At 40.0% G+C, this 23,293-nt stretch overlaps 1 protein-coding gene across 3 annotated transcripts in view; it reads left to right on the forward strand.

Annotated features, from left to right (window-relative positions):
* Window positions 1–23,293, forward strand: part of EPHA3 (EPH receptor A3) — a 230,011-nt gene that overhangs the window by 140,052 nt on the left and 66,666 nt on the right. For all 3 annotated transcript variants that reach the window (XM_021287743.2, XM_065076418.1, XM_065076426.1), the window contains exons 4-5: window positions 10,636–10,791; window positions 11,270–11,605. In XM_021287743.2, coding sequence (XP_021143418.2) covers window positions 10,636–10,791; window positions 11,270–11,605 — 492 coding nt within the window. The remainder of the gene's footprint in view (window positions 1–10,635; window positions 10,792–11,269; window positions 11,606–23,293) is intronic.

Consider the following 23,293-nt stretch of genomic DNA (forward strand, 5'->3'; position numbering starts at 1 on the left):
AACTAAAACACTCATGTAGATGCACCAATTAAGTGGTATTAACAGCATCACTAGCAAAGCAGTGGCTGTTTCTTATATGATGTTACAAATTATTACTCTGTTCTGATACACTAAATTACATCTCAGACTTATGTCAGCAAGGAATGACAGCAGTTTAAACCACAGGAATTTTTTTCAGACAGGTTTAAGTGCCTGCTGTTGCAGCACTATTTCTCTTCTTAAGAGCTTCCCTTTCCCAGCGCCACCTCCCAGTGAATTCAGGCAGCAATATGTCAGTGGTTGGCAGAGAAACGAGCAGTAAGGGATTCGGTGGCCCTCATTGAATGAGGCATAGCAGCACAATTTTAGCTTTTCATCTCCTGTTAATCTGAGTGCTTAAAAATGCCAACTTTTTTGTTGTTGGTTTGTTTTAGTTTGTGTGGGGTTTTTTGAGGGTTATTTTTTGTTGGGTTTTTTTTTGTTTGTTTTGTTTTTGTTTTTGTTTTTGTTTTTGTTTTGTTTGCTTTTTGGTAAGGAAGGACGGTATAGCATCTCCAGTGATTGCTTCCTGAACCTTAAGACAAATGCATTTCGCCATATCTTGCCTCCAGTGGCTGAATTCAGAAATATCTTAAAATAGGGGGAACAGTGCACTATCTTTTGGATACCTCTGCAAATTAGAGATAAACCAAAAGAACTAAATTTGCAGTGTGAGAAAATGAGAGTTCATGAACAATGAATGTATAGATATTCTAGCCACTGGCCATTAAACATTAATTGAGCCTTTTTTTTTTTTTTACCAGCAGCTGGAATATTTCGGTGTTATAAAATTGATTGTCTTTTTTATGTCAGTGGACTACTTGTGACAGGTACCTGATTAACACCTCCAGAAATAAAAGTACTCTCTTTTTATCAACAAAAGAAGTTCAGCAAAGGTGTAAGGAACACAAGCTTCCCCCACACTGCTCAACCAATATGCCTCAACCCTGACCCGCAAGAATATCTCTAAGGAGAAAGGCATTTGTTAAATTTCTTTTCCAATTAATTTGACAGCTCTGCTGAGACTACTAACAAAAGTACTAATTTGTGCTAATTGCAGTAGTGGACCTATGTCACTGGGGAGCTGGGCTCAGTTCTTTGTAACATCACGGAGCCCACCAGGCACCATTTTGATTAGGAGTTGTCAGTGGAAGAAAGAACATTTGATTCGGAGCCTGTTCTGCATTAATTTTTTCACCTGCCAAATGGGGACAACGACACTCTCCTATATGTGTTAACGAGAGTGGGAAGTTGCAAAAGAACATTCAGGCTCAGTAAATTATCTTCCCTCACTGACATAGAGAAAATGCAGAGTTTTCGTACATCTGAATTAACTGTTTCGGATTGGGATGTGTGCGTTGACACAGACAGCTGGAGAGGTAAGCCTGGTCCATGGAGGGCTGGAAATAAAAACCAAAACAAAGCCCCGAATATGTTAGAAACAGGGACTAAGAGATAAAATATAGTCTGATATATACATATATATAAAAATCAATCTGTTTCATCAGGAGTCTTATGAAAATATTGAGATCATTTTCCACCTGATAAATGACACTGCAGAACTAGAGATGAGTATAACCAAAGACATAAAAGATATTCCTATGAAAGCTGATTGAAAAGTTTGTGATTGTTCACCACAGAGAAGATAAGTTAATGATAGATCTAAGGTAAGGAACGGCTTAGAGAGATTACATCAGGAGCAGCTGTTTTCCCTGTCTCATAATAAAAACCAAGTATACTTCCATTTGGCTAAATGGCTGTCAAATCTGAAGGTAAACTGAAGGTAAACTGAAGGAAGAATATATTTTTTCACTTCATGCTGACCACCTTGACTGGAGAGGAATGTCAGAGACATTCATTGAGACCAATAATTAGCAAAAAAAAATGGCTATTCTACATGAAGGACAGTACAACCCTAACCTTTATTGAAAATAAATTAGCAAATATATTGAACCTTGGTTTCTAGGTCTTTGAAATAATATCTTGGTTATAGGGATGCAGGTGAGATAATGAGGGATGGCAAATGTGCTTTCATATAGTGCTACCATAAGATGTGAGATGGGCACCAAGGCAAGTGCTAGGGCTAGATGTAATCTGTATGCTAACTCTGTTGTTCTTTCTTCATACTACCTTTCATATTGTTAACCTGTTAATCTGGCCTCGTTCAGGCACAGGGAATTTATATAAACATCTCCAGGTTATGAAAGTCATTTTTAACTTATTAGCTAAATCTAGCCTGGGAGAATTACCAGGCACTGTCTTGAGTTTTCCACTGAGCTGGAGAAGAATCATCTTCCCAAGAGTTTAAGTCCTGTGGGACAGAGCCTGTCATGTCTACCGGATCTGTTTGGTTTGCTCTGTGAGGAGTGGGGGGTTGGTTGTTCTTCTTTGTGTGTGTTGGGGTTTTTTTAAGTTCTGGCATAAAGAAGGGAGCTTGAGGAAAGACTAAACCAAAGCAGTACCATGGTTATCCCTTTATGGCACTCTCAGCCTGATGCTAGAAAACGTTTATCGTTTGAAGGTGTTGGGATCCTATACCTAGTTTGCCTTTGAGGAGTACATAATATAATTTCAGTTCAAGGAAAATTAGTCTTTTTTATCCTTGCCAAATGGTCATTTAAAACTTCCAGATTTCTTGTGTGTGTGTTTGTGTAACCTTTTTTTGTCTTGTTCAAGTTGATGCTGGTGTTGAGGGAGGTGGGGGAGTGGTTTTTTGGTTTGGTTGGTTTATTTTGTTGTTGTGGGTTTTTTTTTTCTGTTATTTCTTTAATTTAGAGATTTTTTTATTTTTTTTTTTGCAATGCTTCTTGAATTAGGAATGTATTTTTCATCTCTGTGTGGACTAAATTAAGTTTTAAAAATAAACAGAACATTGAATTTCTTTGTTTGACAAAATGATAGCTTAATAGATCCCAGTGTGTCCAGACACTGCTTTAAGCAAACATCTTGCTTAGGAAAAGTGAAAGACAGTGCTTATAAACATGGATTTATTAAATTCCCTGTTTAAATACTTGTATTCACTAAGTATGAGTAGAATTAAAGTAGAACTTTGTTTATTTTGCTTGAATTCTGAATCAAGGCTGTGGTTCTCAATGTTTTCCTATTAATGAAAGATTTTGCCCAAAACTGCAAATAAGCTGAAATGTCTTATGCATTTTGAAGCAAAGTATTTGTGTACCCACAAGTGAGAACATCTTTGCTGTAATGCTGGTTTTTAGACCTATCTTTGACATTGCACTTTCAACAATATTGCTGTTAGCAATCACAACTGTAATGCACTTCATAAGAAGAGATACAGAAGCCTGCAAGGCATAACGTGGAGCTAGTACAGACTGCGGTTGAAAGGTGCAGTGTTATTCCCTCAGGATAAAGCTATCTCTTATGTACATATAATTAATATGTCTGCCAGTAACAGTTATTAAACAAAGAACAGGAATTGTTTCTGTTGAATGACTTGACCTGGGAGTAAAGCCAATTTAAAAGGCATCTGATTAAAAGATGTTAAGGTCACAGATCACTATAAAAAATGAAGTTGGGAGGAAAAAGCAAAAATTTATTTACGAGTAAGATTAAATACTACTGAATATAGTTTTTGTGATAGTAGCAGCTTTCAGGTGTAAAAAATGAAAAGTGCTTTTTGTGAAGAGTGTTTTTCTAGATGTATTTCAGTGTCACGTAGAGCTGAATCCTTTTGCCATGCAGACTGCACAGTCCATCCTGCTGGCACAAAGGCTGAAGGGATAGGAAACAGTGGAGAGGAGAGAGAGAATTTCCTGAGCCCACAGATTTCTGACGGCTTACTGTTGGAGGCAGCCTAGTGATTGGAAAGAAATTGCACCCATTTTAGTTGTTGATATCTTCTAGCCGTGGACAGCTGCAGAAGTTCTTCAACTCCGTCAGCAGCTTCGGCTCTGATTACTGTATTTTCCAGTCTAGAGATGCAAAAGTACAAGATGCATGTTTCCTTCTGCAATGGTTCTCCCCCAAAATATAAGTTATAGTAATAAGCAGTTTCATTTTTCCAGAGCTATCACACAGCTAATAATGAAAGGAATGGTGGGAATTCACTTTAACATTTAAAATGCAAATTTTAATTTTATGACTGCATTTTCAAAGTAAAAAATATGTCTTGAGCACAGAAAATGCAATGTGAGATTTTATTGATTTGATTATAAAGCTTAGCAAAAATGACTGGGTTGCTTCTGCTGCTGGTCTCAGCACTACCTGCTTTGTAATTATTTCAGGTGTTATGTATAGTGTGCTGAAGATGACAATATAAGAATACAAAGAATGCTAAGAATAATTTTAAGGTTTTTTTTCCCCAACAAACAGAATAGACTTCTATGGGTAATAAAAGACAGCTGATGTCCTAACTTCTTCCTAGGGATGTTATTATCTTGACAGTAATGAGATCCATCCCGATGAGGGCTTTTAACCCTCACTAAAGTCTTTCTCAATCCTATTTCTCTCCTTCCCTGAGCACAGTACATGTACATGCCAGCGCCACATCCCAGCAAAAAGAAAGCATCCTTTGTGCAGTAGACTTTTCTGGGGATCCCCACCTGCTGAAAAGCATTTGGGTTGCCCCTCCTTCCTCCTCCTTCTCTTCTTCCTCCTCCTCAGCAGGTACAGGGACTTGTCAAAGTGTTTGTGACATTCATCCCTTTACCTCTCTTTCCACTGTAAGGAGTAGTACTTAGCTTTGAGACGTATTCCATTAAGTGGTATCTTACCATTTGTTCGGATCTGGTGAGAAGAAGCTTGCCTTAAGTTCAATGGAAATAAGAATTGAAAAATACACTGTAATTTTTAGAAACCTGTTTGTGCTAAGTGTGTTTGCAAGAAGGTACCTAGAAACCCAGGAGATAGAGAGGATGTATAAATATGTAATGCCATGAATTATCTGGCTTTTCATATACTAATGGACAATGGGAGCTGCTGAAGATGGTTTCCCTGCTCCGAGGGATTTTGGACAAAACCTACATTATAAAGCATTGTTTCCTGCTGTGCGGGGGTGCTGTAGTGAACAAGAGAGGAAAAAATGAAACATTTTCAATGTTGTGAATGACATCTGATACAAACTGAGGGCAGGATGACTCGTAGCAGAATTTTACCTTCATTTCCTATGCTTCATATATCTGAATCAGAACTTTACCATATCTATATACTGTTATTTTTAATTTAGCAAAAGTGAGATGTAGAGCTGGGTATGATTTGTGACAAAGGTGTGAAATGAACAGTTTTGAAATCTTCATTTAAAGTTATTCAAAATTTTCACCTTTTTATTGTTTCTCAAAGGTATAAACAAGTACAAGGGAATGAAATGACTCACCCAAGGGCAATAAAATGGTTTTTAGAGTTTTATAAGGTTCATCTATGCTACTTGTTATGCCATCCGTTTTCACAAGCTGTCAGCTGTGTTATCTCTCATTTTACATGCCCGTGTGTATGTATGGGTGGGTGAATGTGCAATCCTGTTACTGGTGATAAACATAGTGCTGTTGGCATCTCCAGAGCATGACCATAGTAGGCATAGTGAGAAAAAAACTGAGCTGTACAAATGCTTTTAAAAGGGATCTGAGAACTTGGCAAAGATTCAAGGGTCCACATGGGTGTCGAGTTGAGCAAGTCAGTAGCATTCACTTCCCAACACACCTGCACAGCCAAAGGTCATCCTGTGGCTTCAGGCCCAGCATAAGGACCTGCTGCTCATTGGTATGCCATTTCTACAGGGAACAGCTTGCAAAACCCCTCTAACAGGGACCACATGTGTGGGGGATGCTTCCCTGTCCTCTCTGCAGGGGACAGAGACAGGAGGCTTGTTCCAGGGTTGCTGTCATCTGTGTTGCACGTGATGGGGAAAGGTTAAGGTATCCATGAGCTATACAGGTTTATGACTGAATTCCCTTCCAAATGCTGTAGCTTAATGCCACAGTGGCATTTCACCCCCGGGCTGTTTTATTGAACAACAGAGGAACAACAGGAGGAAACGCTGAATTGTTTGGTGGTCGCTGCCTGTCGCACACCCAGTTTCATGGCTGCTTATACCCACTCCCAGTGCATTGAGGTACTTGGGCCATGTCTTGGAGCATCACAGCTCTATTCAGAGCACAAAAGGCAGACCTTCTGGAGTTCCTGTAGGACCAGCGAGTGTGGCTCATTTTGCATATAAGGAGTTGCTTTGACCTTGTGCAGGGAAGGCCAGGAGTACCAGGGCTGGGAAGTCCTCTGCTCAGACAGCAAAGGCTCAGGTGGTTAGTTGGTGTTTACAGCTGGGAACTGATGATATCATTTTGTGTATAAAAGGCTGCAGGGTCTGAATAGTAAAATGCTCCTATTTACTAACAACTTTATATTTTAATTTACAATTAATTCAAATTTGAATAAATCATTTAACCTTTAATTAGGAGCATATATTAATCTCAAACAGATCAGTCAAACAGAATTGAAATTTACTTTACTGTTGAAAGGACAGTAAGATTGCTTTTAGCAGTAACTACCATGTATTGCTACATACATTTGTTTTTCTTTCACTGAAATAATTTTCCCTGCTCTCTGTCTCTGAGACAGACTCATCAGTTACAGCATAAGGAAATTTATTTTCATACAGTAATGAGGACAACTGTAGTCCTGAAACTCTTACCAGTAGGTGACTTCAATAACATCAGTGTGGCTTCTGCTCAAATAAAAGAGATTGAAATCAGACTACACACGGTTTTAAAATATTTCGGGCTGGAGTTATCACAAGGGTTACCAGGCTCAACGGATATTGGGCATCTGACTTGAGGAGACCTTCTTAAAGAGCAAACCCAGACAACTTGCTGTACAGTTTATATCACGTATGTAGAAGCTCTCAAGGTTTCCCTTACTCACTTTTAGTTTTCTGAAAGGTTTTTATTCCTGGCCCATTGCATCTATTTCCCCTTGCATTGTTCCTTCTTGTGAGGGGAAAATAAAATTCCGTAGTTTTTTGAAAAAAATGTTGAGAAGCAGCATGTTCCGTTCATAGCTGTTTTCTGTGATGAAATTACAGATTCTGTGGAGCCTTTGTGTGCTAGTCTTTTTATTTTCAACCTGACTGAAACTAAAGCTTTTGTATTCACCTCAAAAAGCCAAACTTTCTTCCATCAGTTCATGTAATCCAATTTTTCTGGCATTAAAAAAATGAATGCCTTTTGAAGTAAAGGCTTCATTTTTTTCTCTTGAATATCGAAATTAAAAATTGACCAGGAAAAGAATAGTAAGTACATTGGCAACATTTCTATTGGCACCCCCCATTTCAGCCATCAATTTCAAGTATAATTGCATTTTTTTTCTCCTTTGGGCAGCAGTTGTGAATAATCTTAAATTGGTCTGACAGACAAGGACAGAAAGCTTGAGACAGCCAGAGCGGAGGACACAAGATTGGGTTGCTCTCGCTAGGGCACACCAAGGCAGCAGGGATCCGACCAGCTCATCTCCAGCTCCAACTGCTCACTGTGTACTGTGACAGCAGAAACGCAAAATGATGAAATCTCTGTCTCTCCAGAAAAGAAGATGACTGATATCCTGTTACCAGTGTGCTTCCTGCATGGGCCTCTTTCTTCTTTCTTTTCTCTGGCCCTATACTACCACCACCTTTTCTTAAATGAGGTCTACGGCTTTCCACCTGAGGGATCAGAGAGGCTTTTATGAATGGATCAGTTTGATACTGTCCTTTGCCTTCTTCACTCCACAAAATCTCTCAATTTCTTACACAAGCTTGTTTACTTATGTTAAATTCATTGTCTTATTAAAATGTTGGTGGTAGGTGCTTTGGAAGTGCCCCAAATAAACAGTCTTACGGTAGTTCCATCCTGTAAAGGAATTACCCATGTGTCACAATGCTATGAATAAATTAGGCTTAATAAGCAGTGGAAATTGTGTCTTGTAGGAAGACCAACCACGTGCCAAAGGTTCAGTTTTAGGTTATTAGTCTTTTTCCAATCTTTACATTAAACTAGTGTATAAAATTATTGACAAATTAAAAAATTATACTGTATGTATTCATAAATACATCTTTGTCTTGTGTATGCCTACCCATAAATTTTAAAAAAGTCCCTTCAAGGTGAGCAGATATAGTTACATGAAACCATTTGATTTTACTACCTGGCAGTGAATTTCCTTGAGAAGTTTTGATGAAAGTGCTGTGTAAATATCTGGACAGACGTAGTGTGGTGTTTGTTTCTTGATGAGTTTGCTTAGTTGTGCAGGATTGGCGTCTGTTCTTTTCTGCCTGGCTGTTTCTCTTAGGGCCAGGAATGGCCATCCCGTGCCCAGAGACAGCAGAATCACTTGAAGCCTCTTCTGTCAGCTGGAGACCAAAAGAGGCTCGCTTTAGGTACCACACATGTATCATGGGGCAGTATTTGGGAGGGAATGAGATTTGAGTCTTAAAAGGCTGCAACAATAACAACAAAATACCAACAAAGCCAACACTGTTTCCTGCTGCATTTTCTCCTAATTAAGGTGTTTGAGGAGGCTGAGGTTTCCTATATTTCCTGAAGTTAAACAGAAATCCCCAAACACCCTTGCAGCCTTGGAGGAGATGGAAACACAAGCAATGCTGGCTGAAGTAGGACAGGATGCGCCAGATTGGGAGGGGTTGGCGTTAGGCCCTGTGAACTTTAGCACAAGGTCATTTTTAGCAATTTTGCTTCCACAGATTGCCTGTTGAGCCCACGCCTCAGAGGCTCAAACTGGGATTGCTTCCTCAGGGCTCGCAAGTGAGAACTTGGAGCAGGAGGTGTCTTTCCCAGCTGCTTCGCTAGCATGGAAGTCGGAGGCAGCAGCTGCAGCCAGGCGCCTCGGTTTGCCAGGGCTGTGAAGTGCTGAAGAGTGCTGAGATTAGCGCTTCCTTCTGAAATGTTTCGTGCTTCTCACGCTGTTCAATGCAGTGTGAGGAGGGTTTTCTTTATTAAGATGTCTCAGAACAGGGCATATGACTGCACAGGGGTTTGTTTTCTCTCTACTTGTCAGTGCATTTCACTCAGGTGTTTGACACCAGGAACTAATCAACAAATTTGCCTAACATAGATACTTAACTAGGGTTTCAATTATGGATGATAATGTAGAAACCGTACATCCAGTTTAATGCTGCAGCTTTCATCTCTCCTTTGTCACAAAGATGGTGAGATTTATATTCTGAATTTTTTTCCACCTCAGGCTGCCTATCCACTTTTCTGTTTGGGCAGTGCATGAATGAATGGAAAAGACCACACCTTGTATCTTGGATTTTATGCTACTTTTATGAATCAGTTAATAAGCGAAACTGAAAAGTGTGTCCCTGTTCAGGCTTAGGCTAAGACTGGTGAACCCATTTTTTTGGCTTCAAATTAGTACATAAATCAGTGAGAGGTCCAAGGCCATTTTATCTAAACTTGACTGTCTGGGCTCCAGACACAAAAAGAAGTCATGGTTTTTATTGTATATCTCTATTTTTTTTTTTTTTTTTTTTTTTTTTAACATTATATAGGCAATGAGAATATGCTGTGATTTTTGTAGTGTGCTTGTGTGTTAGGCAGTGCTTGCTGCGGAACTAAATCGTAGCAAAAGGTGAAGGTGTTTTAAGATGTACTCCCTTACATTACCTTTTCTGTGTGTGATTGTTGTACATATGAGTACAGACCTGTTGGTGACCAGTGTCAGCCAGAATAATTTTACTTGGTAAATTCGATTTGGAGAAAGACATGTCTTGGAGTAAATCAGCAGCAGAGAAGTAGAGTCTGCTGTTTCTTATTTGGTTTTGGTCTCTTTTTTTTTTTTTCTCTTATTTTCAGATGGTGATATCACATTAGTGGAAAGAAGTCAACATTGTTTCACTGTGTTGGGTTTTGCATAAAAAACTATTTGCTGAATTGTTCATTTCTGTAACTTAATTCAAAGACCATTTTCTTCTGAGGCAAACATGGCCCCAGATCATTCTAAAATGCAACAGGAGCCAAAACAGAGGGAGCATGTCAAAGTTAATGAAACACCACCACCCAGAGATTGTCAGAAGCAGCTTTTGTGGGTGCAGGCACCATCCTGAGGGCACTGGGTTAATGTAAAAAACATCCTTCTTGTAAAGACTGTGCAAGTTCCTGATACTCGCTCAGCGTCAGAAGCAGCTCACTGAGCCTGATGCCTGGTCCTTCAGAAATGGAATAGATCTTTGACTGTTCAGGTTATTTTCTTGGTTTTGTCTTGCTTAGTCATGCTAAACTGAACAGACACAGGTTACAATCAGTGTGGCCTTGCAAGCAAATCTTTGCAGCAGAGAGAGGATAAAGTTGGCTCCTTCTGTAGGATGGGACCAAAATTTTGCTAGATTAAGCAGATATAACATAAAGATGTTTCTTCTTAGTGGTGCAATAGACTCTTTTGTTTTCCGGGAAAAATTAAATGCAAATCCAAGTTGATGCATGAAGAGCTTAATTCTACCAAGAGGTTTTATTTCCTTCAGCCTTCTCATTATGAGAAAAATCCATATTTTTGTACCATAAACAGCACCAAAAATGTGATCTACATATGGATAAGTATCAGGGCAGTAACAAAGTCACATGTTAAAACTGAGGAGATGTCCATGGAATTTAAAACTATGCTCCTGTTATTTTGCAGCTTGTCGACCTGGATTCTACAAAGCCTCTGCTGGCAACGTGAAGTGTGCCAAATGCCCACCCCACAGCTCTGCCTATGAAGAAGCATCTCTGAACTGCAGGTGTGAAAAGAATTACTTTCGCTCAGAGAAAGATCCTCCATCCATGGCTTGCACCAGTGAGTAGCATCATTATGCTCGGGGCTGTCATTCTTGCTCCTCCATCTGTATCTCAGCGGCTTGCTTGCTTCCTTTCACGTCCCATTGTAGTCAGCCATCACTGCCTGCCATGTCTTCTTACATGTTGGACAGGCTGCCAAAAGTTGGTGGGCTGGGTTTATGTCTTTCTATTTCCATTTTCTCCTTCTTATTCTCTATCAGATTCAAGAATGAGATCTAGGATTTTTAAATTGCTATCAATATTTCCAGCCCTCAGTCCTGAACTGTACCCTGAGGGTACTGTCTGTCTATAAGAAAACATGGTCTTTGATAGTCTAGGTCTGTAGTCCAGTGAAATGTTTCAGCAGTCTCTATAGAAAATAACTAGATGAGTTTGGTTATTTATGATTTTTACTCTTGTATTTTTGGGCCCTTTTCACTTCCATCTTAAAGCACTACAGAAAATCTCATCCCTCTGCTTCATGTTTCCTTTTGTAGGACCACCATCTGCTCCAAGAAACGTTATCTCTAACATCAATGAGACCTCTGTTATCCTGGACTGGAGCTGGCCTCTTGACACTGGAGGTCGGAAAGATGTCACTTTCAACATCATTTGCAAAAAATGTGGAGGAAATGTCAAGATGTGTGAGCCATGTAGCGACAATGTGCGATTCTTACCCCGTCAGACTGGACTCACCAACACCACGGTGACAGTAGTGGACCTTTTGGCACATACCAATTACACTTTCGAGATTGATGCAGTCAATGGGGTATCTGACTTGAGTATGCTTTCCAGACAATTTGCTGCTGTCAGCATCACAACTAATCAGGCTGGTGAGTCTCTTTCTGATTACCCTTTCTTTGTTCAGAACTACTGAGATGTATGCACCTTTGTTGCCTTTCCCTGTTTTACAGGAGTCACTCTGACCACTCATGTGCTAAGGTAACTAATTGACTTGAATACGCTAGTAAAAGCAAAAGCTGAAACAAACCCAGTGTGTGTTGCTGTCAAAGGACCTGGCAGCATGACTGTTATGATTAACTCCCAGTCCCCAGTTAATAGTCTCTAATAGCAGGCTCACATGGTTCCTTAGCCAGAATGTGTTTTATTAATAAAACCAGATTTTAATAAAACACTCATTTCAATAATCTCCAACACAAATTACTGTAGTAATCTTAGTGATTAATTTTGATTAAATGGAAGTGAAAAAATGCTTTGATGTTAGACACATAAAAAGCTAACATTAAATTAGAGAGGTTTAAAACACTCCTTTTTTTTTTCCTTTACAAGTTGTCTCACCAACTCTGAATTATTGCCAACATGATGGGGGTGTGGAGCTGAATACTGAATTAGGTGCTGGTGCTGTAGTTGATAGTGTGCAAAGGGACTGCTCTCCTTCTGTGGAGACTTATTAAAGTCATCAAGGCCTTGCATGAACACAGCAGTATGCCCTGACTATCAGATCAGAGCTTTTGTCACCGCTGCACTATTCTACCATTTGCTTCTCATTTGACAAGGTTTCATTTATCTGAGAGATGTGAAGAATCTAGTCTCTTCTCAAGCGTTTGTTTCGGTACCATTTGTTTAGGAGCAATGTTTGCCCATGAAAAGAAACATTAGATCCTGAAATTTCTGTAGTTCTCCATGTGGTTCACCACCAGAAAGCTCTGTACTGGAAGCATGTGTGTGTGCAGCAAGTCTTCTCCCACCTCCTCCCATCCCACACCGTGTCCCCAAAATACCTACATTTCTGTCTTCCTCAAAGCACAAACCAAGTTAACATCATTCTCAGTAGATGTTCTCCTAGTGTGCTATCTTATTGCAATGCTTTTCACTATACAGGATATATCTCTTGTCCTCAGATCACAGATAAGCCTAAGTGGGAAGCATAAAAATGTGAGAACGGACTGTTTCCTGACAGCAGTCGCTACCTTTCCAAATGCTCTAGAAGACCAACTATGTAGTAGGCAGACAGAGGTGAATTACCCAATTGAAACATCTTCTCATGACCTCTTTCTCATTTAGGCATTACCTTCAGCTCTGAAACACTCATGTCCATTCCAAAGAATTTATTACTGTTATAGTTACATTTCTTGGATATTTGTATCAGCAGCTTGGGCAGCCTTTGTTTAGTTGCTGTCTTTTCTTCTTTTTTTTTGTATATTACCTTTCAGCCTGTTCATCACCATAGCAGTTAAAAATCACCAAGGGATACTCCACAGAATGAACTCCCTAGGATCAGTGATGGGTATTCCTCTGCTGCGGCCTCCTGCTTTGCAGTGTGTTTCCCCAGGCCCTGGAGCTGGCAGCTTTTTTTACCATGATACATGGTGGATTTTGATTTTGGTTTGGAAAGAATAGTTCCTGTGACATTGCAGAGTCAATGCATTTCTGGAAATAGCAAATTTCTTCAATGCAACCCACAGGTGGCTTAAGCAATGTGTTTTCTACGTTTATGCATAGCACATTATTGCTTTAAGTACCTTTAGGTGGTATGGGTTACTACAGGCTTAATTGTGCTATCTCTTGATCACACCAATTGGTTTACTGTACTAGAATTCCCCTGGAAGTTCTAAAGTTGCTAAAATTAGACCTTAAATTTGTATATAAGTAATTGTTTAGAGTATATTACAAAAATGTGATTTCTCTTGCATTCCTTTCCTGGTTAGATCACAAAAGGGACACACCAGAAGCATATTTTTAGCTAATGTCATACTTAAACAGCTGGGTGAGGACAGAAAGTCTGAAGACCTTAGATTATATTCAACCAACCTTGATTTGGGAACCCTGTGCCCTCACAATGGCCATGATGAAGTTGCAGTTTTAATCCTGGATTTTCAGTATCCCTGTGCTTTTTTCAAAAAAAAAGCTATCCCAGCTTAGTGAAAGCTGTTCTGCAGAATGTTCCTCCCGCATGCAAAACACTGGTTTTCAAGTATGTGGGTTTCCAAGAGCCTGAATGCTTTTTACTTTCTAATGGTAAAAATGTGATTTTTGTGTCTGTTCTCTTGGTGGTAAAAATCAGACATTGTACATCTTTTCTTCAGATGAACTCAGTTCAAGAAAGGCATTGGTTGGCATTATGTTTTCTGTGTCTCTGAGTTCCAAAGGTCTGCTGAAAATTGAACAAACATTTATTTACATGTTCTTCACTGTACACATGCTCATTTCTGCCTACGAATCCATCACCAGCCTCATAGATCAGAACGTGCATAGTACTAATTTTCTGTAATGCAGAAATTGTGAGATCTGCCAGAGTGTGTTAAAATAAATTCAACCGATATGTTGAGTCAGTCAGTTTGCATAGCATCTCCATTTTTGTACATAAACACATCATATACGCACATGCATACACGTTTGTAATTTACATATACACGTAGATATATACACTCACAAAATGGGTCACCTTCAATATTGCTGAAAAATTTGCTAATACCTTTACAATGACTCTGAGTTTTAGAATCCATAAGAATCTTCAGAAGATTTTCCTGGAGAGTTTTCAAATGTAGGCTAAAAGTAAAGGAAATATGTGCTTTATTGTCACTTGTCATGTTTGAAACATCCAGACTCAGATTCTGAAAGATAAACATTTTGTAGTACAAAACTGTTGTAAATCCAAGATCCAGTCACCTGAACGGAGGGAAAATTGGAATCACTTGGGAAAATTGATTGTTTTTTTTCTTCCAGCTGGCTGGCCTGAGTTTTGCTGCCCTTTTATTGCACTTTGTTTTCCTTCGCTTCCAGTGAAGGTTAATGAGCAGGCATCTCTGAAAAAAAGTCTCTTGCAAAACATAGCTAGATAGGTATGACACTGCAATATTTCTAACACCTGTAAGTCTTTCTGTCTTTGGTGTGAAAATAGAGGGGGCAGACAGAATCACAGAATGTTAGGGACTGGAAGGGACCTTGAGAGATCATCTAGTCCAATCCCCCTGCCAGAGCAGGAACACCCAGATGAGGTTACACAGGAATGTGTCCAGGTGGGTTTTGAATGTCACCAGAGAAGGAGACTCCACAACTCCCTGGGCAGCCTGTTCCAGTGTTCTGTCACCCTCACTGAGAAGAAGTTTCTTCTCATATTTAAGTGGAACCTTCTGTGTTCCAGTTTGTACCCATTGCCCCTTGTCCTATCATTGGTTGTCACCGAGAAGAGCCTGGCTCCATCCTCCTGACACTCATCCTTTACATATTTATAAACATGAAAGAGTTCACCCTTCATTTCTGTCTAGTTTGTTGATCATCCTCTTTAATTACCTTCTAATGCATGCCTTCAGCTGCCACCTGATACACCTCCCTCTGAGTTGTATGGAAGCCTGCTGCTGCTGCTGGAAGAAAGCTCTCACCTCACGCCAGTATGTTGCACCACACATATGTTATCTCATAATGGCACAAATCAGCCCTGTATAGAAAGGGTCACTGGCTGCTACAGGGGACGATGTGGAACTGGGTGGCCCTGGAGTTGTGTGCTGGTTGTGAACATGCCGCGCAGAGAGGCTGACAGCCAACAGCTGTGCTACACTGCCTGGCTTCTCACTAGTGTGATCGGGTGTCTGGACACAGATATTCTTGGATCGTCAGGTTTTCTGACCACAGTTTATACGCTTTTAAAAAATGCATTGATCTGTACAGACCAGAAATTTGTCTGTTCCTTGGAACTTTATAAGTAACCCAAACACAAAAGACATCCAGGACAGGTCAGGGTGGTTCTGCATTTGCTGCCTTAGGGCTCTAGTAAGCTTAAAACTCACACTAGAGCCCAAGGCGGTTTTTAATGGAAACAGGGAATTCTCTGAAGAAAGACTAACATTTGGAAGGGACTACACAGTCGTGCTACTGGATAATCAGTTTACAACAATGAGGGAGGGGTTTTTCCAGTGCAGAACATGGCCATTGCATCAAGAACATATGTGAGTTGAATATGCTTTGCAGATGCTGCATAAGAAAGTAACAGTTTTGCTGCCATATCACTGCCATTATGGTATATACACTATCATACAGATTGTAGGTATGAGTCAGGAATGCTAAGCAAAAAGATTTTAACCAAGGTGTTTTAACCAAGGACCTAATTGACTTAGCACCACATTAAATAGACATATTCTCTGCAGTGATCTTTGCAATCTAGAGAGGCTAGGAGAACTTTTAGAACTTGCAGAAATCTAGACCATTAGCAGATGGTGATCTGCCAGGTAGGTCTTTGGAAGCACTGGCCATCCCACTGATATCCCAGCACACACAGTACTGTCCCCATTCTTTCCTCCCAGTAGATCTGGGACTACAAGAAGTGGTTCTGATGTTTGGTCTAAAATCTGTGTGCTTAGCTTTGTTTAGCTTTGTCCTGAGCAACTTGCTCTGGCTGACCCTGCTTTTAGGAGAGAGTTGGGCTAGGAAGGTGATGATGTAAAGAGGCCCCTTTGCACCTCAATCCATGTGTGATGGTTGTGTGCAAAGAGGATGGCAGTAACTGGAAGGACACTAGGTAAGGGATGGTTCAGTAATTACTGTCATCTTTTAACTGTGATCTTTTCATCCAGGTAGCAAGGCCTTTTCAGTGAAATTTGGGGGAGTAAACTCCCCACACACTTAGTCAGGTTGAAGAGAGAGGAAACCTATGGGTAAAAAGAGGCTGTAAACCTTATTATCCCAATTTCAAAGAAATTCAGGAGAGTATTGTTGAATCATTTGTTTTGGTATTTAGCAATGATAATCTCAAAGCTCTTACAATTTGTCACAACACATAAAGTTTATGCATACATGAATGTGGAAAACTGCAGTAAGATTGGCTTCTTTTACAGAATACATCCATAAGACTAGATCGGGGTGCCAAACTCATTTTCACCAGGGGCCACACTAGCCTCGTGGTTGCCTTCAAAAGGCCAAATGTAATTTTAGGAACGTAACTACTACATTTATACACTTCTAAGATTACATTCAGTCCTTTGAAGGCAACCGTGAGGCTCATGTGCCCCCCAGTGAAAATGAGTTTGATACCCCTGGACTAGATGGCTTCAGAGAGAGAGATTTGTTTTAGGTAAATTGCCTGTGGGTTACTGGCTCTTTCTAGGCTTTGTCATTGGACAGCCTGCAGGATCCAGTCTTATTCATCTGTGTATTGTACAGCATTATTGTATGCTATAGTACTATAGCAAACAGCTATGGTACTCCCCCTTGGTCAGCAATTAGGAAACTGAGACCTACTTTCCACTAACTAGCTTTCCCCATGTGAATATTAGGATGCCTGATTATGGAGGAAGTGGTTTTAAATTGCGTGTGAGCATTTCAGTTAAACTTCTGCAAACCTCTGAAGAGTCATACTTATATTACTCTAAGAATTAGTTTTTTCCGACATTTTTTTTTACATTACAGTAGTACAGTTTTACTATGAAGACAGATAATTTATGCTTGAAGATGTCTTTGGATTTCCTAGCTGTCAGAACTATGTAAGCTCTAGAATATTAATTGCTGTCCTGAGCGAGCTTGCCTACAGCTTTATCTTTAATTTCCATGTACCATATTCAAATGGCTCTAGGTCACCATGTAGAGTAGCAAATCCAGTTGTCCAGATTAGACTGGAGGAACCACAGGAGCAAAACAAAGAGAATGAACAGAATCAAAACCCTGCACAGGGTAGGTGAGAAAAAATGAGTTAAGTCTGTGATCCTCTTTTTCCCACAGCCTTTTCCCAGATAGAGCAGCTACTCCATGTCAGGTTGTACATTCTACTTTGCATGTGTGTCTTCCTGAGCTCCTACCCTTTCTATTATTTCCAAAATGATTCAGTGTCCAGGGTTCCAGAAAAAAAAATTTGTAGCAGCAAAGTTTAATGAAAACAATTCTATTTTCTGTGTTTTCCAAACATACCCGTGCTGATGCCTAAACATTTTTTAATACCTCAGGTCTTTACTGCATGCCTGCTTGATAATAAAATAGACTGTTTATTTTAATCACTAAAAGCACAGTGTAACAGCTTTAAATGTAGTTTTATGTTTGATTAGTTCTTAAGGACTTAAGGCCTTGTAAACCACGGTCTCAACAGTGCAGCTGTGAATGGTGGTAGCAACTGAGTTCAGCTACAATAAGCCAGTGTCAGTACTAAATCGATTCCAGAGAGTCTTGTGCTGACACACATCCTGGCATCAGGAGAGGAACAAAGGGGACATGTTGTAACAAGAGACCTCCTCTGCCTTCATTTCAACTCACCTCTTCAACACAATCCATATAGGATTCAGATAGTTGAAAAAAAAAAACAAAAACCTGGAGTATAAATAAGAATCTTTGCTTATCTGCTGAAGAAAGAAATGCAAAGGAAAAACAGGAGGCTGTTTGTGGGCTAAATTCTACCTAGAGATGTCAGTCTTTTCCTAGTAACTGTAGAAAGTGATTTTGCTCCTCAAGTAAGTGACTAAAAGTTCCTAAACCTGAGTTTTGGTCCCCCCACAGGTCAGCTGTGCACTTGTAAATTGTTGATTCCTTTCTCTGCACAGCTTCCTTCATATAGGAAACTTGAAGAGAAAACCACTATTGGATCCAAACTGAGGGAGGTATCTACACAAACTATAATATAAAGAATAACAAAAAAACCCGCTACACCATATATTATCTCTGGCTTTCCTAGAGGAGGAATAGCCTGATTATCAGGAGTCTTCTCCTTTTGTTTTCTGTATTTCTAAAACTCACAAAGCAGAACAATTCCTGTAGCCTGTTTAATTGTCTTGCTTGATCATTTAACCCATGGATGAAAAGGTGCAGGAAAACAGATGACTGCAATTGTAGCTGTGCATGTGCATTTCTGTGTGGCAGCATCATGTCTGGAAGTTGACTCCATAATCTATCTTTCTTTCTTTTTTTTCTTTTTTCTGGATTCATGAATAACAATGTGATCAGAACACACCAACCAGATATTTTATTCAGGTGTAAACACACAGCCTAGTCTTCTCTTTCCCTCTCTTTCTTATATATGTTAGCAGTCAAATCTAGCAGTTTTGAAACACAGAAGGGTTAAGTCTGTTTAACGAGAAGATAACTGACAAGGCATTACGGAGTTTTTGCAAGGGTGAAAATTGTCCAAAAAAGCTTGAGAAGAAAACTGACCTAGGTACAGAAATTGGGATGACTGGGAGGAGAGTTAAAGGGTAGATATAGCTGGTTTGTAATATCTTGATCTACATGTCATTTGCAGATTTAAAATTTCAAGTTATCCTTTAGTTTCAGCTTGGGGGATAAACATTTAAAATGGAGAAAGAATCAGTAAATTTGTCAGTGCTATTACAAACACTTAGCTCCCAGGAAAAGTTGTTAAAATCTCCTCAGAACTAGAATTTTATTTGCTTGAAGTCTGTGGCTTCAAGGGAATAAATTCAGCACCAAGCGGCACCAAGCTTTATTTCGGTATATGTCTTTGATTACTTGCAGAAACTGTAATGCTATTTATGTGCTCAGCCTTTATTCTGTTAAGCTAGACTGCACTGTCTTCAGCAACTCGCAAATGATGTGTGATGCTCCCTGTTTAAATAAAATCCATATTTAGAAAGGGTTGTGTGCACTTTACAATCTGTATCCCAAGGCAGGTCCCTTAAGTAGATCTGTCTTCTAAGAGAGACAATTTGAGAAAGCCACAGATGTTTGGTGCATGATCTATTTCTTTCTTTCCCTATGGTCCTTATAAAAAGGACAAGAAGATAGACTTATTAAAAGTGAGCTAATGACATGATGTAGGGAGTCTCTGGTTCATTGACTGTTATTACAGCTGTGCCCCATTACGTACTGAATACCTGGGACATGCTTGTTTTCTTGAATGACATTTATCTTTTGAGTTTCAAACATTCCTGGCATAAATAAAGATTTTACGCTTTTCAAATGTGTTTTACAGTTCAGCCCAGAGGCTATTCAAGGATCATTTTAACTCAATAAAACTCCTCCTTTAGGGATATAAAAGGGAAGTGTTTTAACAATGTCACTCCATGCATAGCCTGTTATTAGCTAGAGACATTCTGCCTGCAAAGCCTTTGATCCCTTTTCCCCTGAATGTCAAGGAAGCTCTGCCAAGGCTTCAAAGTCTGTGACATACATTGGTCTCTTCTGTGTGCACACAGTCCTCATGTGAACACTTGTGACCTTAGAAGAAGTTCGCAGGTGAAGTTTGTGGCTCAGCCAGTGCTTTTCACCTCCAGTGCTTTTAGCTACCTTTCCCAGAGGTCACAATGAAGTTGTATTCCGCAATCGGTGGATCATGGTTTTCCCTACTGCTTCTCTTATAGTCTTAACATGAGGCTAAGTGTGGATCCTCATCTAATATCTTGGTTTTGTAAAGCAGTAAAAATAATGTAGGTAAACAGGATGCTTAGGACTCAGACATTCCCTGGACTTCTCTCTTGCTTTCCCTTATCTGCGCTAGCATTCTCAGTAATCACTGAGGCAAATGGTCAGTGTTCCTCTTGATAGTAAACAAAACTATCAACTTCCCTTTCTTGTTGAAGCTATTCCATCTGGACAATGTGCAGACTGAGGACAGCTGGGAAAAAGATGTTACTTGTTTCTTTGGGTTTGGGGATTATTCCTGTCAATGGGAATTATTAATGTAAGAATTATTTTTTTAAAAGCATTTTTATATAAAACCAAATTATAAAGTCAAAGTTATGCACCCCTGCACCTACAGTCTTCACATAAATGAACCTTTGATTTTACTCAGACCAACTACATAAGCTGATCTGAGATTGAGGATATGTCGTCCTCCTCGTGAAGGCAGGTACTTTCTTAAACCAGTAGACCTTGTTCTGAAAACTGAACACCTTGCTGCTTCTCTCTAGTGCCAACTTCCCAATGTTGCGAAGTGAATGTCCTCAGAATTTGTAAGCTTGATGCCAGAAATCCCTCAAGGAAGTTATATTTCTTTGTTTCTTTTTGCTTTTCTTGCAGTGTCTGATTCTACAGTAGAATACATATGAAAACGTTTTCTTTTTAACATTCCTTCTAGTAAACTATACTTCTCTTTACAAAGAAACTGTTTCGTACCAAACAAAAATAAATCACCCCAAAATCCGAAAGAAAGTGAAAAGAGATGTGATCACCTTTCAAGTCTGTTCCATCAGAGATTCTCCTGTCCTGTTTAACCTTTGTAAAACCAAATGGTCCAAATTCCTCTGTGAAACTACCAAAGAATGATAAAATGTTTCAGATATATTGTTTCCATTTGCAGTGTTTTCTCACCAGGTTGAAAAGATTCTAATGGAACTTACTTACAGAGCAGTTCAGGAGCTCTTGATGATTACTTAACAAGAGAGAAGTACTTTCTGTCATAAATTACTTACATGATGGCAATTGCCTTCTCCAGTTTTGGAAATGGGCATTTGCATTTCTAGAGATAATACTTAAACACTTCTTAAATTGTGAATGTGATTTCTGTGGTTGAGGTAATAACTAAACTTTCACAGAAAGGGAAAACCTACTCAGAAGCTGACAGTTGATGTTATGAGTATGGTGAATAGATTTTTCTTTCTGAAAACTTCCCACCAGGAAGCCTGGGTCTCTAACATCCTGTAAAGTAATGTAACAATGGGGCAGGAAAGGCAAAGCAAAACTGTTTATTTTAAACTGATACGGTCTTAAACACATTCAGTGAAAAATATGAAGTATTGCGAATCTCCCACCATCACCATCTCAAACAGAGAACAGAAAGAATAACATTTGTGTTATGAGTACCTTTGGGCTGAATCCTTATGAAAGCATATACGGCATTTGTCTTCTCTCTGAAATAACAGCTGCAACCGCCATGGCACCATAATTTTCGGTTTCTGAAGGGAGTGCCTTGTCCAGCCTGATACTTCCCAAATGGACGTGGCATTTCCACGATTTATTACACACGTGTTAAACATATGACTAAGTCTAACATTTTGTTTGCTTTGTGAAAGGCATTTACTATCTCTTTTAATAAAAAGAGGGAGGACTGAGAACATGAATGTGCAATACTTAATGAAGTTTGCTTTTAATTTAGACTTTATTTGTAAGAGTGGGAAGTGAGCTCTGATAATCACTTGTATAGTGACAACTGCTGCCCAGAAGGCTGCTTTTCTCTGCACTTGAGAGTGAAATCAAGCAGCTGCCTTTTAGTGCAATTCCTGCTGAAGCTGCTTGTTTTCTCCTTCCCGGTTCCCTGCTGCCTTTTCTTCGTGGCACCTGTGCAATGCCCGCAGACATGGTGGAGTCTGTGACCACAGGCTGGAATCCACCAACTTCCAGAGGCATTTGGGTACTTCTGCCATCGTGCACACAATCATCTGTTAAAATAACCATGAACAAGTCAGTCTTTAAAATGTTTGGGAGAAACACACACAGCTCCCACAGACAGCTTTGTTCATCCAAACTTGGCCTGCTTCTGTTCACCCTTGAAGTTTTGTCCTTCCCTTTCCCTTTCCCTTTCCCTTTCCCTTTCCCTTTCCCTTTCCCTTTCCCTTTCCCTTTCCCTTTCCCTTTCCCCTTCCCTTTCCTTCTTTCCACATTTTGATTGTGTAAATGCCCAGATCTTGATAACCCTCTCTCAGAAACTGGGAACCTTTTCACCCACTTCATCATGATTGCACCCTGCTGAGATCCAGCCTGGATCCTGTGCGAGGGTCCTGTAGGCCAACATGGGGCTTTTGCTGTCGGGGTGGCTGGACTCCATAACGCCTGCTCCCTGGCGACATGAAAGGACAGGGAAGGTGTGTTGCTCTCTGGCTGACAGTCGACTAATGATGTTACAGAATCAGATGACGTTTTACAGCCCAAGTTGTAAAAATACATTGAGTCTGCTTCAGCTCAAGGAAGAGGTGCAGGAATGCAAATACAAGCGCTGTGCTGGTTTAACTACGTGTCCTGCAGATTAAAGGGCAAAGGACTGTGTCTGCACATGCAGTGAAAGGGTGAGTAATTGTATCTGGAAGAGGGGTGTGTAGGGTTTAGCAGGTTTCTAAGGTGTTGTTAAAGTGTAGCTGTTTCCTCCTCCTTCTGCCTTCTGGGAGGCACCTGTGGATGCAGCACTGACTGAGCCCTCTTGGAATGTGCCTCTGGGATTGGCCTTGCAGAGAGCGGCAGCACCTTTCACCACACTTATCCAAGAAAGTAAATAGTAATGCAGTCAGAGGAGGTTTACCATAGCGCAACTACTGCTTTTTGTGAGCCATCTTCTGTAATAAACCCCTTAGATGTTAATCTGCAGACTAGATGCTGCAGATGTAAAGAATACAAGGACGAGCATAGTAGTTCACGCAGGCACCATGTTAATGTGGTCATGTCATTATAGTGATTTGCAAGCCATTACTAAGGACTGTGTCACAAATTGAATACTGGTTGGTAGTGGAATGGTTGGATAAACCTAAAGATAAAAAGGCTGGTTCACAAAAACCCAGGTTATGAGTTCTCATTGCGTGGTTGAAAAGTGTATGTGCAGCATTATGGGCAGTGCCAGACCACGCCATACGTGGGTGCCTAATACTTGCACAGGGCTAAGATCTCACGTGTATCCTGACTTGACAGTTGTGACTCCAGTT

This window comes from Columba livia, chromosome 1 (assembly GCF_036013475.1).
Source record: "Columba livia isolate bColLiv1 breed racing homer chromosome 1, bColLiv1.pat.W.v2, whole genome shotgun sequence".
Taxonomy (NCBI): Eukaryota; Metazoa; Chordata; class Aves; order Columbiformes; family Columbidae; genus Columba; species Columba livia.